At 38.3% G+C, this 14,592-nt stretch overlaps 1 protein-coding gene across 1 annotated transcript; it reads right to left on the bottom strand.

Annotated features, from left to right (window-relative positions):
• Nucleotides 1–5,105: 5,105 nt before the first annotated feature.
• Nucleotides 5,106–6,448, bottom strand: LOC109411777 (kelch-like protein 18). Its single transcript, XM_019685384.3, has 2 exons — nucleotides 5,544–6,448; nucleotides 5,106–5,488 (listed from the first exon to the last, which is right to left on the bottom strand). Exons 1-2 carry the CDS (start codon nucleotides 6,377–6,379, stop codon nucleotides 5,182–5,184), a joined length of 1,143 nt encoding a protein of 380 aa, XP_019540929.3. The 5' UTR covers nucleotides 6,380–6,448; the 3' UTR covers nucleotides 5,106–5,181.
• Between the last annotated feature and the right edge of the window lie 8,144 nt (nucleotides 6,449–14,592).

The raw sequence follows: 14,592 nt of genomic DNA, 5'->3' as shown, positions 1-14,592 counted from the left end.
GTAATCTCTAATGGATACCTCCTATTTTCCTTCAACGATTTTGCAAGTTTTGTTGTCCAAATTCGACTTGGACGCACCTGTTTTTTGCCGCGTCCGGGTAAGTCTTTTAGTGTGTTATGCATACCGAATCGTTTGATAGCATTTTGGACAAAAAAAAAACCTAACACATTCAATTTTTGCTAATTTTCTTAGCGATGATCATTTTTCCTTGCAGTGCCTGGTCACAATCGATTTTCGCTTCTCCTCCGTAAACCCTCGCATTGTTCCACTTGAGGAAAAACTTTAACTTTTAATGAAGGTTATCGTTTGTTTACAACGTTAGCAACACATAGACACAAAGCAGTTAACAAAATAAGGCATAGTCTTTTTAATACAGAGCCTCAAAGGTGCACTCATAATTAACGATACAGTCCTTACCAAACACCGTATCTAATAAAATCCACGAACGGAGAAAATCGAAGGGAAAGTTCGCTGTTACCATAGCAACTCATACATTGAGCATTTCAGAAACTTGAAAAATCCAAGTATTTTTTTCACAAATCATCCCCAAAGGTGAGTAATATAAGTAGTCCTTAACGAAATTCAGCGCCTCATGTGAAAATCTCTTTTTTGTTTACGTATGTTACATACGGTGTTTGGTAAAGTTAGACTTGAATTATGGACAAATGAGTCAAATGATTTCGAATCCCGGAATCTGCTGGTTGGCAGAGAAAATTGGACAACTTGGAAATTTGCCGTCCAAACCTATCTCGAAGTGGAGGGCCTTCGGGAAGCCATCGCACAGTGGCCGGAAGCCGGACAAAACCTCAAAAATCGACTTCAATATTTTATTTTTCAAATATTTTTCTTCCATTATAGATACTTCAACTAAGAAAACCCCAAATTTTTAAGTCATTTGGTCAAAAATTGAGCCTTGTAGATTTTTTCAAAGTTGAAGTTTTATGTGCTTCAATATTTGTATTTATTGTCTTTATTTTATGAGCTTCCTTCATGAGTTCGTTGTAAAAGTTAGGAAGACTTGAATAATGTGACAATATTTTTTGTGCTTTTGGGTAAGAATAACCATAACATTTCAGGAATTGTTTGGAATTCAATCACAAAATTATTATATTTTTATAATTTGCAAACATATTAACTTTTATGAAATTTTGGAGAAAAACTTCCTATTAAAAAGATCTAGTACTTGTTTAGGAAACATCAGAAAACGACGCCGTATCCCGGATCTGACGTGCAATTTAGTCTAGTTTTTGGCTATATAGGTCACTGTTTGCGCATTTTTGCGCTAAGCGCGAAAACATTTTTTTTCTGTCATGTCACAATGGAGGTGCACGGTTGTGGAGGAAGTGATATTGTTTGATGTTTAAATTTTATCTTAAAATAGTTCAAATTGACTTCAGAATACTAACAATTTAGTGTAATTTTCATTCTTGTAAGAGACTTTCACCAAGTCTGATGGTCATAGGGGGAGGGGGGAGGTTTGTCTGATAATGTGATGACCACAGCTTTAATATTGTTTATTAATTTTTTTAAATATTATTTTATTTTTTTGCAGAAAAACACAAGAAGGTGGGTGCTCCAGTTAAAAACAGTAAGCTGGATAGGAAAGGAGTGATGACTACATATAAATAAGCCTTTATTTACATAAACACTACCTACATGTTGCTTCACCAGATACAACTAGCTCTTTTAAGGGCGGACGGGACGGTCGAGGAAATATCCGCCATTGCTCTGTGGCTACTAAGATGGTAATCTCAGATTCTACTTCATATTTTGCAACAAAAACCTATCATTGTGTATGCTCACTTGCAGTGCATATGCTGATTGGTTTTCAACATCTTCAGTGCGATAGAACTCGAGATTACCATCTTCAAAATCGCGAGGCAAATTGTTAGAAAGAGAGGCAAGATAGGAAAAATAACACGGCGTCCCGTTTCACCTTAACCTTCAAAATAAAAGAAAGAGAAAAACAACCGTGAAAAATGTGTAAAAATAACTACAAACCATTGCTCATTGATTTTCCGCAACTGGTCGTTTCTTCGATTCATCTTAATCGTTAGAATTGCTCAACAGCCTTGGAAGCAATCTCTTCACGAACTTCTATCGAAGTTTCAATATATAGTGACACAAATTCGTCGACATCTACGCGTTTATTTTATACACGCATGTCGCTACAGTTCAAAGCAACTATGATCTATAAAATATAAGAGGAATTCACTAAACAGCGTAAAACGCTACGTTAGATATTTTTCTGCGTTAACGTCGCGATCACCAAGGCAATCTTTGAATATTTTAATCGCAATTTTATGAAAGGAACATTTTACACTCTTTAGTGTAACCCCTTATATTGCTTTTTTAAACTTGAAGTTTTATTGTATGTTATTCATGCGGTTTCGTTAAACACATTTCTACTGAACGACACACAGAGTGATAAAAATTTTGAAAATATTCGCTGGAACTCTACTGTTCATCAATACGATTCCCGATCTCTGATGATAGTTTATCATAAACTCCCTTTAATATTGCGAAAATGAATTGAAAATTCTTTATAGATAGGGTTGTTTCGGTTGCTGCGACAAGTGATAGGGAATCGCGCCACTTGGGCGGTGGCTTCTATTTTCGTCTGTTTTCCACTATAACTCAGTCAAATTTGAACCAATTGACACACTTTTTGGAATGCAGTGAGATAGGTATAGTATCTACCCGTGTACAACATTTCAAGTCAATTGGTTCAAAATTGACTGAGTTATTGTGGAAAACAGACGAATATAGAAGCCACCGCCCAAGTAGCGCGATACCCTAGCAGATATCGATGTACCTTACAACCCAAACTCGGATGAGCATATATGAAGTTGTTGAAACGAGATTGATAAAAAGCAATTTAAATTTTACGCATTTCACTATATTAGACTATCTGACCCCATAACGATTAAATTATTACACCTCCGTGTACCCACCGTAAAATGTCACGTGGTCTATGGACAGGGAGCATCCATTAAGTACGTCACGCTAAAATTGGGAATTTTCTACCCCCTCCCCCCTTCGTACGGGTGTTTCCTATACTTAATACATTGCTTGTCACATTTTCACGAACCCCCCCCTCCCCCCTAGGACCGTGACGTACTTAATGGATGACCCCACAGTACCTGCACACTCAGTTTTATTTCCCGAGCTCGGCTGTGCGAATCTCGGTTTCTGAATTTTAACCGAGATTCAGCTAACAAACTGATAGGTTACCTAGCAACGAGGCGTGCTATACTGATTCTCAGTATTTGTTAACTGAGATATCATGAAAGCATTAAACTGAATGCTCGGCTGTGCAAATCTCGGTATACTTAAACCGAGATTCGGCATTCTAAATTAAGTGTGTGAGAATAGACCATGTCTTGTCAGCCAACATTGGTGTGTATCTGAATTGATCCATTGAAAAAAAAAAAACGATTTTTTCTAATGATTTATGTAGTTTTGAAGATTTTGGACCACCCTAATAGCAACAAATACACAAATATAGTTTATTTCAATACCAATACATGATTTACGAACCCCCAAATTAAAAGGTTCATCAAAATTTACGTTCAGAAAGCACATCGTGATAGCTTATTATCGATTATTTTTACATGCTTTCCATAATCAGCAGCTTTCAAAATTTTGAACCACCCTAATATAGTAAAATTAAAATATATGACAAATTCCATATCAGAAATAGATTTAGGGAACTAAAATTATCATAACCTGTGAATTTTAGCATTTTCGGTTAACATTTGAGGTTTTGTCCGACTTTTGTATGGAGGCCCGCCACTGTGCATCGAGCCCAAGAGGAAGGAAGACGGAACGTTCCAGGCGGTGGACGCTACGAAGGACAAGAAGGCAAAAGGGAAGATTATCCTGTTCCTGGAACCGGCCAATTATTAGGGTTCATTCACAAATTTCATAACGCCAAAATTGGCCTTTCCTGACACCCACCCACCCCTTCGTAACACTATTTATATGGGGAAAAATTTTATTTGTTCGGGCTGTAACACCATGAAGGATACCCACCCACCCCCTCCAGCGTTATGACATTTGTGAACAAGCCCTTACCTACGGGACGCGAAGACAACTCGGGAGGCTTGGATGAAGCTCAACGCGGCGTTCGAGGAAACTGGCCTGACGCGAGAAGTTGGATTGCTTTACAAAAGAGACGAACCAGCCAAGGGCTGAAAGTCTCTCTAATAAAGACAAATCAATCAATCAATTGCTTTACAAGCTGATTCGGACGGATCTGGAATCCTGTGGAACCATAGAGGCTTACGCGAACAGGATGATTTCAACGTGCCATCAATCGAACGAGATTGGGTTTTCGATCCCGGAACGTTTAATCACTGCTAGTTTACTCTACACAAGAGTGTTGAACAAGCTGATTGGGCGTTCGTATGCTAAGGAAGCAATGAACGTGCTGGTGAAAAGCTACGAGAAAGCGGGCACGGCGGCGATGGTAAACATGCGGAAAAGGTTATTCTCGTTCAAATACCACCAACGAGAGTTGCTACGAAACATCTTCGATGAGTTCGATCAACACGTGTGGGAGTTAGAATGGATTCGGTCCGGAATCACTCAGGAGGGAAAGGTCCATTGAGCGCCATTTCAAAGGAGCACGTCAAAGGAGCACTGCTTGTACTATCGAAGCAAGTCCTGTCGACTAACGTTACAATTAGTCAAGTCCAAACTTGTTTATGTAATAGCAAAACGCGGCGAAAAGGTGCCCAACGAGTCTTTGCTGGTTAGCGCGGGCAATAGGAAACTGGTATGTAAGTACTGTCTGAAGTTCGGTCATAAAGATAAGGAGTGTAAGGCGTTGGCGGAACAGCAGATCATGGACAAAAAAATAATCAGAAGATCAACCGATGGGTCGTTCTTAGGCTCATTAAGCAATACTCGAAGAATATTTCTTTATGTCTAGAAGGAAATTGAACTTCTCGCATCAACCCACATGTGCGCGAATGTGGATTTGCTCTACAGCTTGGACAACACCGTGAAGCAGCAGTTAAGTCTCGCTGTACTATGTGCTGTCAGAAGTGCTTTACGTGCCGAAATTAAAATCAGACCTTATACCAGTGAATCCAAAGAAGTTGTTATTCCAAGCAAGTTTATCCAACATACTTAAAATTTTCCCTTCATAACTATGGCTTATCCAGCAACATTAGTTTATTTAGACATCTCGTCCGGTTCATAGCTGGGGCTTCCAGAATGACTCCAACTCGACGCAAGAAGCGTTTCCGCACTGATTTCAACCTTTTCCCAACGTTTCCAATAGTCACGAACCCTGTTCAAATAGGCAAGCCGTTCCAGAAAAGCTTCGTACCCGTAGTCATCCTCTGTGAACGGTAGTGCTCCAAGCTCTCCGTCTTCTTCCGAACAGTACGGATCTTTCAGCCAAGTTCGGTCGACCGGTTTTTGCATTTCCAGCCGCTTCGTTCGACGATGGTGCTCCGGCAGTTCCGAAAATGAATTACTGTAGATGCAAAAATCATTTTAGGATTATAACTGCAAGATTCACGTGAACCTACCTGGAAAATGCATAGTTCAAAGCTTGCGCCACCAAATACTTGGTCGTTTCGTTCCGTAGAATGTCGTGAATTCGTTCATCCGCATCGAAGCTGTTCAACTGAGCCAGCAAGCTCGGTCGAATCAGAGCAAACCGTACCAGGTGCATTACGTCACTTACGGAGTCCTGTCGGTTGTCCCAGTCTTCCCGAAGCCAAACACATGCCGCATAGAATACGTCCGTTTCGGAGAATACCCCGATATAGCTGGACTTTAGCAGCATGCTCAGGTCATCCAATGGCATTTGGGTGAATTCACTGGTAGCAACCAGAGGCAGAAAGAATGCGCAAATCCTTTTCAGTAGCATATTCTTGAGAATTGCTTGCTGATGCCGTGCCGCTTCTATGTACAACAGAAATGCCCGGTCTTCCATCAACGCTTCGGTGCTGTCCATGCTGATCCAGCACTGATCGGTAAGATGCTTGATTCGTAGATACTCCGCCGCGACAAACACCTCCACAAAGTGCTCCCGCTGGATGTCCGCCTTCGACGAGAGCATCCAGTCGTAGATTATCTGGAACGCTTGCAGTGAAACCTTTTCCTCCGGCAGCTGAACCACCCGTTCGTTGTCCAGCTCGTCGAACATCTCCGAGTAGCAACGGAGAAGCAACGCGTGGCACTCGAAAATGGTGTCGCCTATCCGGACCTGGATATCCGGTTTACGGAAGTTTTTCAACCGCTGATCTATGAGGCCAAGGTGGTTGATCTTTTCGTCGAACTCGATCTCGTCCCAGTGTTCCGTGTGGTTCGGATCGTAGCCCAGTTGAAGCAGGGATGGAGCTTCCTTTCGGTCGGACATTTCGTTTTTGGTTTTTCGATCAAGGAGCGTTTAGAGTGACAGTCGGACAGGTTTCTGATATCATAGATTGCTGTGATTAACACATATGCTCCCAGCGTTCTATTTATATAGCACTGTTTGCAGTTCAGAAGGAATTTTTCAGCCTATCTTGATGCATGGGAAATTCCTTGCCTGAATCGCTCAAGAAACCGGTTTTTCTTCCATCGCAGTACGCAGTAGCGAAGAAATGACAGTTCAAATGGCAGTCACCGAAAGGAGTTTCTGCCAGGAATCACTCAAGAAGTTTCTTGAGCGATTCCTTTCGAACTCGCTTATGACAGTAATATTTAATACTCTTGAAATATATATATCTTGAGAATTACGCATAACGTCTTCAGAGAAGTTGCATGGTGAACAAATAACTTCTCAGAATTGGCTCACCAGGTGGCGCAAACGTTGCTGCTTACATATCAAGACTGTTGGGAACCACTGAGCTGATCAGCAGTCTCTCCCTATACTGCTCGCTCACCGAAGGCAAAGAGTCTGCCTTTCGGTTGATGCACAAAGCAGTCAATTAGAATTAGAAGTTTTGTAACCGCCGTTCTGCAAACGTGTCGCGTCTTTGTAATCTTTGTAATGTAGTATTTTAGTGTGAATAAAGTCTACGTTTTAATGTGTTCTTGTTTACTCCTGGGAGTTTAAATACACGACGATGTGTTACGGCCACCCCAAACTCCAGGAAGTAACAAAGACCAACAATTGAAAAGGCCGCAACAACATTGCGTTAACAAACACGTTTCTGCCGACTTAGGGCCTTCTGGGATCTACCCACGCATCTCACCACCATTAACAGAAAGCTTGATGTTTGCGCTTTCTATTAGTGGTGGTGAGGTGTGTGGGTGGAGTTCAAAAGGCCTCAAGTCGACAGAAACATGTTTGTTTACAAAATGTTGATGCGGCCTTTTCAATTGTTGGTCTTGATATGGTCGTGTTCTTTTAGTGTAATTTAGCCTACTAGGACCACATTCGAACTCTTACTCTATCAGCTGCTCCAGGTCCAACACCCAGTTGTGGTTGATTCTCGGTCATGAACTGCTACAAAAAAAGAGTAAAGGGATGGGCCTGAGATTGAACTCAGGACTTTCCGCACACAAATCAGAACCGATAGCTATCAGATCAGGCCACCAAGCCCTAGCGTGCGCAGCTTTTTCTTTTTTTCTCATTCACTCTCGTAAACAAACACGAGAAAGAAACAGATGGAAGAGGGGGCACTTTGTCCCCTCTTTTATCTCGCTCTTTCTTGCGTTTAACAAAGAGAACGAGCGAGAAAAATGAAAAAGCTGCGCACGCAAGTGGCACCAAGCCTGTCTAACCCGACGTCTCCACTAGACAGAAATGTCTTGCCATTTTGCTGGACAGATGTGTCATGACAGAAATGTTCTCTCGCTGTTTGCATGGAAAGCAGCGGTGTTGATCATTTCTGTTACGTTTTCTCTTTCTGGCAGCAAAATGGCAAGACATTTCTGTCTAGTGGAGACGTAGGGTAAGTACAGTTTTCCTTTATACTCAAAGTTAAATCATTAGTTAAATCAAGTACACTCTGGAAAATAAACCTAAGATTATCATAAGGTCTAACTTATGAAATGACCTTTAAACAATTGATAACGGCTAGAACGATTTTCATAAGGTCGGTCTATGAGGCAGAATCGACTCACAGTTTGGCTTTTATACACATTTAGCAACACGAAATTCTCAAGCGTCGATAGCCGCGTGGATTGGGTACGAGCTCAGTGATCTCGACACTTGTCTCGACATTCATGGATCTATTCCAGTCTGCATCATTTGTGATTTTTCTGCTCTTTTTATAAGTTTATCGTTATTAGGTCATAATAAGCATGTTCAATTTTCATTAGGTATTCTTATGGCATCCATACTTTACAGTTATGGCTAAATTTCATAAGGTATTTTGATGAATTTCGGTAGTTTACTTCGCTGAGTGTAGGTACTTGTCGTTCGTCCGCCGCGCGTCGTCGTCTTCAGTGTTAAGCCCAGTTTCGTGTTTAAAGGAATCGCTCAAGAAATTGCTTGACCGGGGTTCCTGGCAGAAACTTTCTACAGTGACTGCCATTTGAATTGTCATTTCTTCGCAACTGCGTACTGCGATCGAAGAAAAAAGATTTCTTGGGCGATTCATGCAAGGAATTTCCCATGCATCAAGATAGGCCGAGAAATTCCTTCAGATCTGCAAACAGCCCTCTAGTGTGGGATTAAGAGTGATTTTTCTGCGGGAATCCGAATTGGTGATACCCGAGTTTCTTTTTTTTTTCAGTGTTATGCCTGGTTTAGACAGTGCAAGTGACTTGATTCAAGTCAATGGAAAATGCCCAATTGAATGCGAATTGAACGTGTAAACACCACCATTCATCTCACATGAGCAACTCACTTGACTTGAACTTTTTCATTCAAGTCAAACGAAATCGTCTCACTTGCCCCGTTTAAACCCGCGATTCATGTGAGCTGAATTCAAGTCATCCGTCAGTGAGATGAATTCAATTCAGTTTGCTTACGCTCCGCACGAGTTGAACAATGTAAACACTTGCTTCAACTGAGATGTGTGAGAATCTTTCTCTGTAATGATTATTCAACAACTGTATTCATTATTTGTATACACTTTATTACCGATACTTCAATATTACATACAATGATTCACACTCCAGACAACAATAACAACATCTCAACATATGACAGATACTCAATTTTAAACATACACGCTAAACGTAATACAGTAATACAATAATTTATTATGTGCATACCACAAGGTACCACATCTTGTTTTTTCTCCAGATTCGCAGCAAGGTCACTCCACGTTGTTTTCGCTTATAGTCTCCTCAGTTTATGAACGTCTCGCTTCAGTCTCAAATCAGAATTAGTAGTACAGTCATCCATTTGGTCATCCATCTCTGCTCGGCATTTTGGTAAATTACTTCTCCCTTATTTATGGTTGTACCTAAAAAGAAATATTATTTTGACCCAAGTATTTTCCCAAATCCCAAAATATTTTTAATACTGAGTGTCAAGCTAAATATTACCTTTGCTGATGAATTAATTGAATTGCTTTCCTCTTCTCCAATGTTTTCAATGACAGCTAGCATGCAAACATTGTATACTGCCCACTGATATTTTTTTGACATGTCCCTTCATAGAAGAATCTCATACAAAAGGTATGGATATTCAGATTATTATTCAGACATTTTTTTAACTAATATGTCGGAACACTGCACGAATGTTACAGTGGAAAAATTATCAATATCCATTAACTCGTTTTCGATCCAAAGTGTCCAAGTGTCATACAAACACTATTTCATTTCATGTTTTTTTATCGATCTTCGCTGAAACTCGTTTCTTATTCAGAATATATTCAGAAGTTTGGCTTTATAGATTTTGTTTTCTAAATATCGAAGGGATTGATACTTTTTTAAATCAAATCACGATTTCGAAAAACGTCACTTGTCCAAAGCAATATTTGTAATACTAGTTTTAGCCTGTTTTAGCTAAATAGTAATTTGAAAACTTGAAAACATCCAGTTTTTGAATTATATTTAATACATATTGTTCACAAAACTCGCACCCGCACTAGCTGTTGTAATCCTATAATTATCTCAAATTCTTAATACATACATCATCGTCGCAGTACCAAATCGAAGTCACGCATTTAAGCACATGCAAAGTTGCAGTTGTGACACGTAAATTTAAACCGGTTGCTGGTATTGCGCATCATTAAGCTACTTAAGAGCTGAAAATAGCACTAATCTAAATCGAGTTGCTATGTTTATAAGTAGGTTAAACATCAATTTTCGCACCGCCAGTAGCCAATTATTATATACAAAGCAATTTTCTCCAGGTAACAAAATAAATCGATCATCTTATTGAAGCACTTTCCGACGGTTCACCTATACCTATACCTATAGGTGTCCACGTTTTTAGGAATCATATTTCCGATAATTTCGGAATTCTCATGATTTACCATTTACCTTTCAAACTGAATGAGTTTATTTTTACGGTTTGGTCGCTCAATAGGTTTACATTCTACGATGCATATTTTCCCGCATTAACTGGTGATTCGTGCTCAATCAAACCTATTTTAACATTACAGAACCAAAAATTTGTTCCTTTGATGTCGCTCTTTTGGGCTCTGAACTGTAGGACTTATTTTAATGGTGTACCTCCAAAATATTGCAAAAGCCCCTCAACATGTTATGTTCTCACTCTAGATACCTAATGAAGCTATTTCAGCGAACCTTTTTCAAATTATTCGCATTCAATGTAGCGTCAAAATTTAGAGCCTTTTATCTTTAAGTAACTCTGATTTTCTACATATGCTCATCATATTGATAATATTCTCAGTTCGTTGGATCGGACTAGAATGTTCTGCATTTTTGCAAAGCCCAATCATCTCCCTGATAAAAAATATCATAAAAATACGATAAATTTTATTGTTACAACACCATTTTTTCGAAAAATATTCACCATTAAACGTATTGTAATTTACACAGCACACTCACCATCACCCCTATTGTTCTATACCATTCGGCGAATGGTAAATGGCACTTTTACAATAAAAAATAGTGGTCGTTATGTATCTTAACCATACAATTTTGAGAAAATTTTCACACACTTTTTCGCGAAAAACAATAGAATGTATTGTGTTTTTATGAGACATTTTTAGGGAAATTTTCAAATAAAAACAATATATCTTAATGTTTTTTCATTGATCTTACAATACAAATACAAATCACTGAATGGCGTCAGATGAATCGTTGTTACAATAAAAATACAATAATATTTGTTGTTATTTGTAAGCAGTTTTCGCTTTTGAAAATCCATAGAATTTATATTTCCCGCTAACATTTATATCCAGCATTTACGAGCACTAACGGCCGCCAGAATGATATGCACATTTTATGATAAGAGTCAAACACTCTGATGTCTGTCTGGTATGTGTTGCTTGGCAGCTGTTGATAAGATCTATCATCAATCTTTTCAAATAACTGCCAAATATCACAAGTCAGACCTCAGGTCGTATGACCCATACCATAAATCGTTCACAATTCATGTGACCATTAGTATCCGTAAATGCTGAAGAAAAATGTTACCGAGAAATATGAATTCTTTGGTTTTTCAAAGGCGAAATCTGTTTACATTACAACAAATATTATTGCATGTTTATTTTAACATCGGTTCAATTGACCCCATTAAACAAATTGTATTTGTATTGTTATCAATGGTAGTTTACTATTTGCTAGATTCCTTTAATTTATTGGAAAACATTAGAAAAATCATTGTTCATCTTTTTCTTGTCGTAACGTCCTCGCTTGGCTAAAACCTGCTTTTCAGCTAGTTTTCTATAAGTACTTCCTCAGTTATTCATTGAAAGCTTCCTCTGCCATCACGGCTTGATGTCTGTCAGTCGTTGAAGTTTTAGCGAATAACATTCGATAACCGAAACATCTACTGTACTCAAATTTAAAACGACAACTATAAAAAATATGTCAAGTGATTTTGTATTTGATTATACAAACATGATCCAAGCAACAATAATGTTTATTGTTATTTATTTGTTACGAATTGTTTTTAAGTGTAATTGAGAAATAAACTCTTTTTTAATAAAAAGTCCATGAGAACTTTGCAGGCACTTTTGCAACTATATAAAACAACTTAAATTAATTTTTACTGATAGTAACTTCAAATTATTATACAACTATTGAAAAACAATCGAATCAATTAGTCACTAATAAAGCTAATGTTCACTTATTGTACAAACTATATGGGCTTGATTTCTATTGTAAAAAGTAACAATATATCTACTATGTGTTTTATTGTGAACAATAAAACCAGTCATATGTTAATAATATTTACCATGTAATGAATGGTCATTTTTTATCCGGGCTGTCTATCATATCACTTATTTCACATCTTTTCGATGAAATACATCCTCATTTTTTTAACGCTTACAAGTCTGACGTATTTAGTGCACACTGACCATGATTGTCTGTGTCATGATGGCGCTTACGCTTGCCTCTACGATTCATTTCTATGTACTGAAACAATTTAAAGCACGTTTTTATTCAAATTTTCAATGAACTTATTAACACAAATATCACTCATACATGTACACACATTTTTATTGGTAAAAATCCATGGATATAAATTTTACTTGTACACACATACTCGTTTTCCACGCTGGATCACACATAAAATCGATGGACCTTATATGAACTATGTGCATCTACACATGAAAAGGGTTATCTATGACAAATTGCAAAAATCTATGTGTGCGACACATGCATACAATATTTGCAGTTTTTGCAGTGTATGAAATCTAAAAATTCAAACAAGGTAGCATGTTAGTAAATGGTACCTGTTTGCATAAATAAGCTCGACTGAAAAACAAACCGCATAATCCAGCTTTCATTAGATATATCTATTCCTGCAGTTACAGAAATGATTATCTTTTATTATTCCAATATCTTGTGCTTTTGATATACTGTACGTTATTCTCCTCAATAATCGTTTCAATACTTCTTTAACTGATCAAAATTTGTCTCTTCCTGTAAGTAAATTATTGTGCAGAATTTGTTGTTGAGCGTACTGCTGTACCTTGTTCTCTAACTTGTTCCACAGTTCTTGGCAAGATGGCCCACTCATTAGCAAAAATGGCACTATCAAGGGCACTTTATCCAGTGTTAGGCAATCATAAGTCAAAATGCCCCTCCTGACCACACCCGATACATTTTATATTCAAAGACTTCAGAAGTGATTACTCAAGAACTCACTTGAATCGCATAAACATTAAGTGGCATTCAATAGGTTATAAAGCGCTTTTTACTCGAATTCCTGAGACTTCTAGTTAAGCCGAAAAGTTTCATTTTTTATTGTCCGTTTTTTTTAAATATCCAATTCAACTAGCCATTTGACTAGCATGGTACTTAACAGGTTAGTGGTTAGCAACTGCTCTGAATATGTCGTCTAGCTTCAACGAATGCTTTAACTGTCATTTTGACGTCCTATCTTGCGAACTACCAAGACAGTTTGATGTTAATTTTCACACATTGATGTTAATTTTCTTGAAGTTACATTTTTAGTCTTGTAAAAGAGGACAAAGCATTGGTTAAATCATGTCTTCATGTTAATTTGGTTGCCAGAGCCAACCCTTTTTACGTCTCGTAGACTTATTATACTTTACTGAGCAATGATAACTTCAATATATATCACCTGAGGTGGGTCCACAACAATCTCAGTATCTGCTCAGTTATATTCGCATTTGGAACATATTCAAATACTATTCTTTCCTGTTTTTCTAGTCACGCTCAGCCTAAAGTTTAGTTTTGTCTTTCGCCTTCTCAGCTGCCACTTAATTGGTGTGAAATTTCATTTTTAATGGTTCAATTAACTATAAAGCCCAGATTGGAGTTCAAGAGGAATCGCTCAAGAAACTTCTAGAACGATTCCTGGCAGAAACATTCTACGGTGACTGCCATTTGAACTGTCATTTCTTCGCAACTGCGTACTGCGATCGAAGAAAAAACGGTTTCTTAAGCGATTCAGCCAAGGAATTTCCCATGCATCAAGATTGGCCGAGAAATTCATTCTGATCTGCAAACAACCCTTAAATCTGCGTTGGCTGGTAATCTGTTTCTTACGAAATTTACGACACTGTTGCGTTTTTAGTACTTTAATTCTTAATAACACAATTCGCCTTTTACGGCTCTACAAAGAATCGACTATATCTGCCTTTCAGGTCTTACCGCCTTCAACGGCATTTCCACCTTCAACGGCTTTTTCCGCCTTCAACAGCTTTTCATTCTCCGACGGATCTTTCTGCCATCGAGTTTTTCGCCTTAGTCGGCTCTTCTGCCTATAACATTTTTTCTGCTTTCCGCTTTCAACGGCTTTCTATCTGTAATCCTTTCCGCCTTTTACGGCTATTTCAAGAATGTCGCCTTCATTAGCTTTTATCGCCTTCATTGGCTTTCATCGCCTTCACTGGCTTTTAACAGCAACGGCAAAATTTGATTTCAAAATATTGTTTCACCTCTACGCCTTCCTCGGCCATCCGGTTAACAAATCAATACTTCATTCATCATTCAGCATTTAAGTCTAGATTTAGGAGAACAACCTCATTCAACGAGTATCGATATCACAATCAACAAAACTTAGATTTTCTTCACAGTTCT

This window comes from Aedes albopictus, chromosome 2 (genome assembly GCF_035046485.1).
Source record: "Aedes albopictus strain Foshan chromosome 2, AalbF5, whole genome shotgun sequence".
In the NCBI taxonomy this organism is placed as follows: domain Eukaryota; kingdom Metazoa; phylum Arthropoda; class Insecta; order Diptera; family Culicidae; genus Aedes; species Aedes albopictus.
This window is presented reverse-complemented; position numbering and strand designations above follow the sequence as displayed.

Bases quoted from the DNA above. Each gene is read 5' to 3' on its own strand.
- LOC109411777 (XM_019685384.3), bottom strand. From the start codon at position 6,379: ATGTCCGACCGAAAGGAAGCTCCATCCCTGCTTCAACTGGGCTACGAT. The intron at 5,489-5,543 runs GTAGGTTCACGT...TTGCATCTACAG, and splicing joins TTGAACTATGCATTTTCCAG to TAATTCATTTTCGGAACTGC.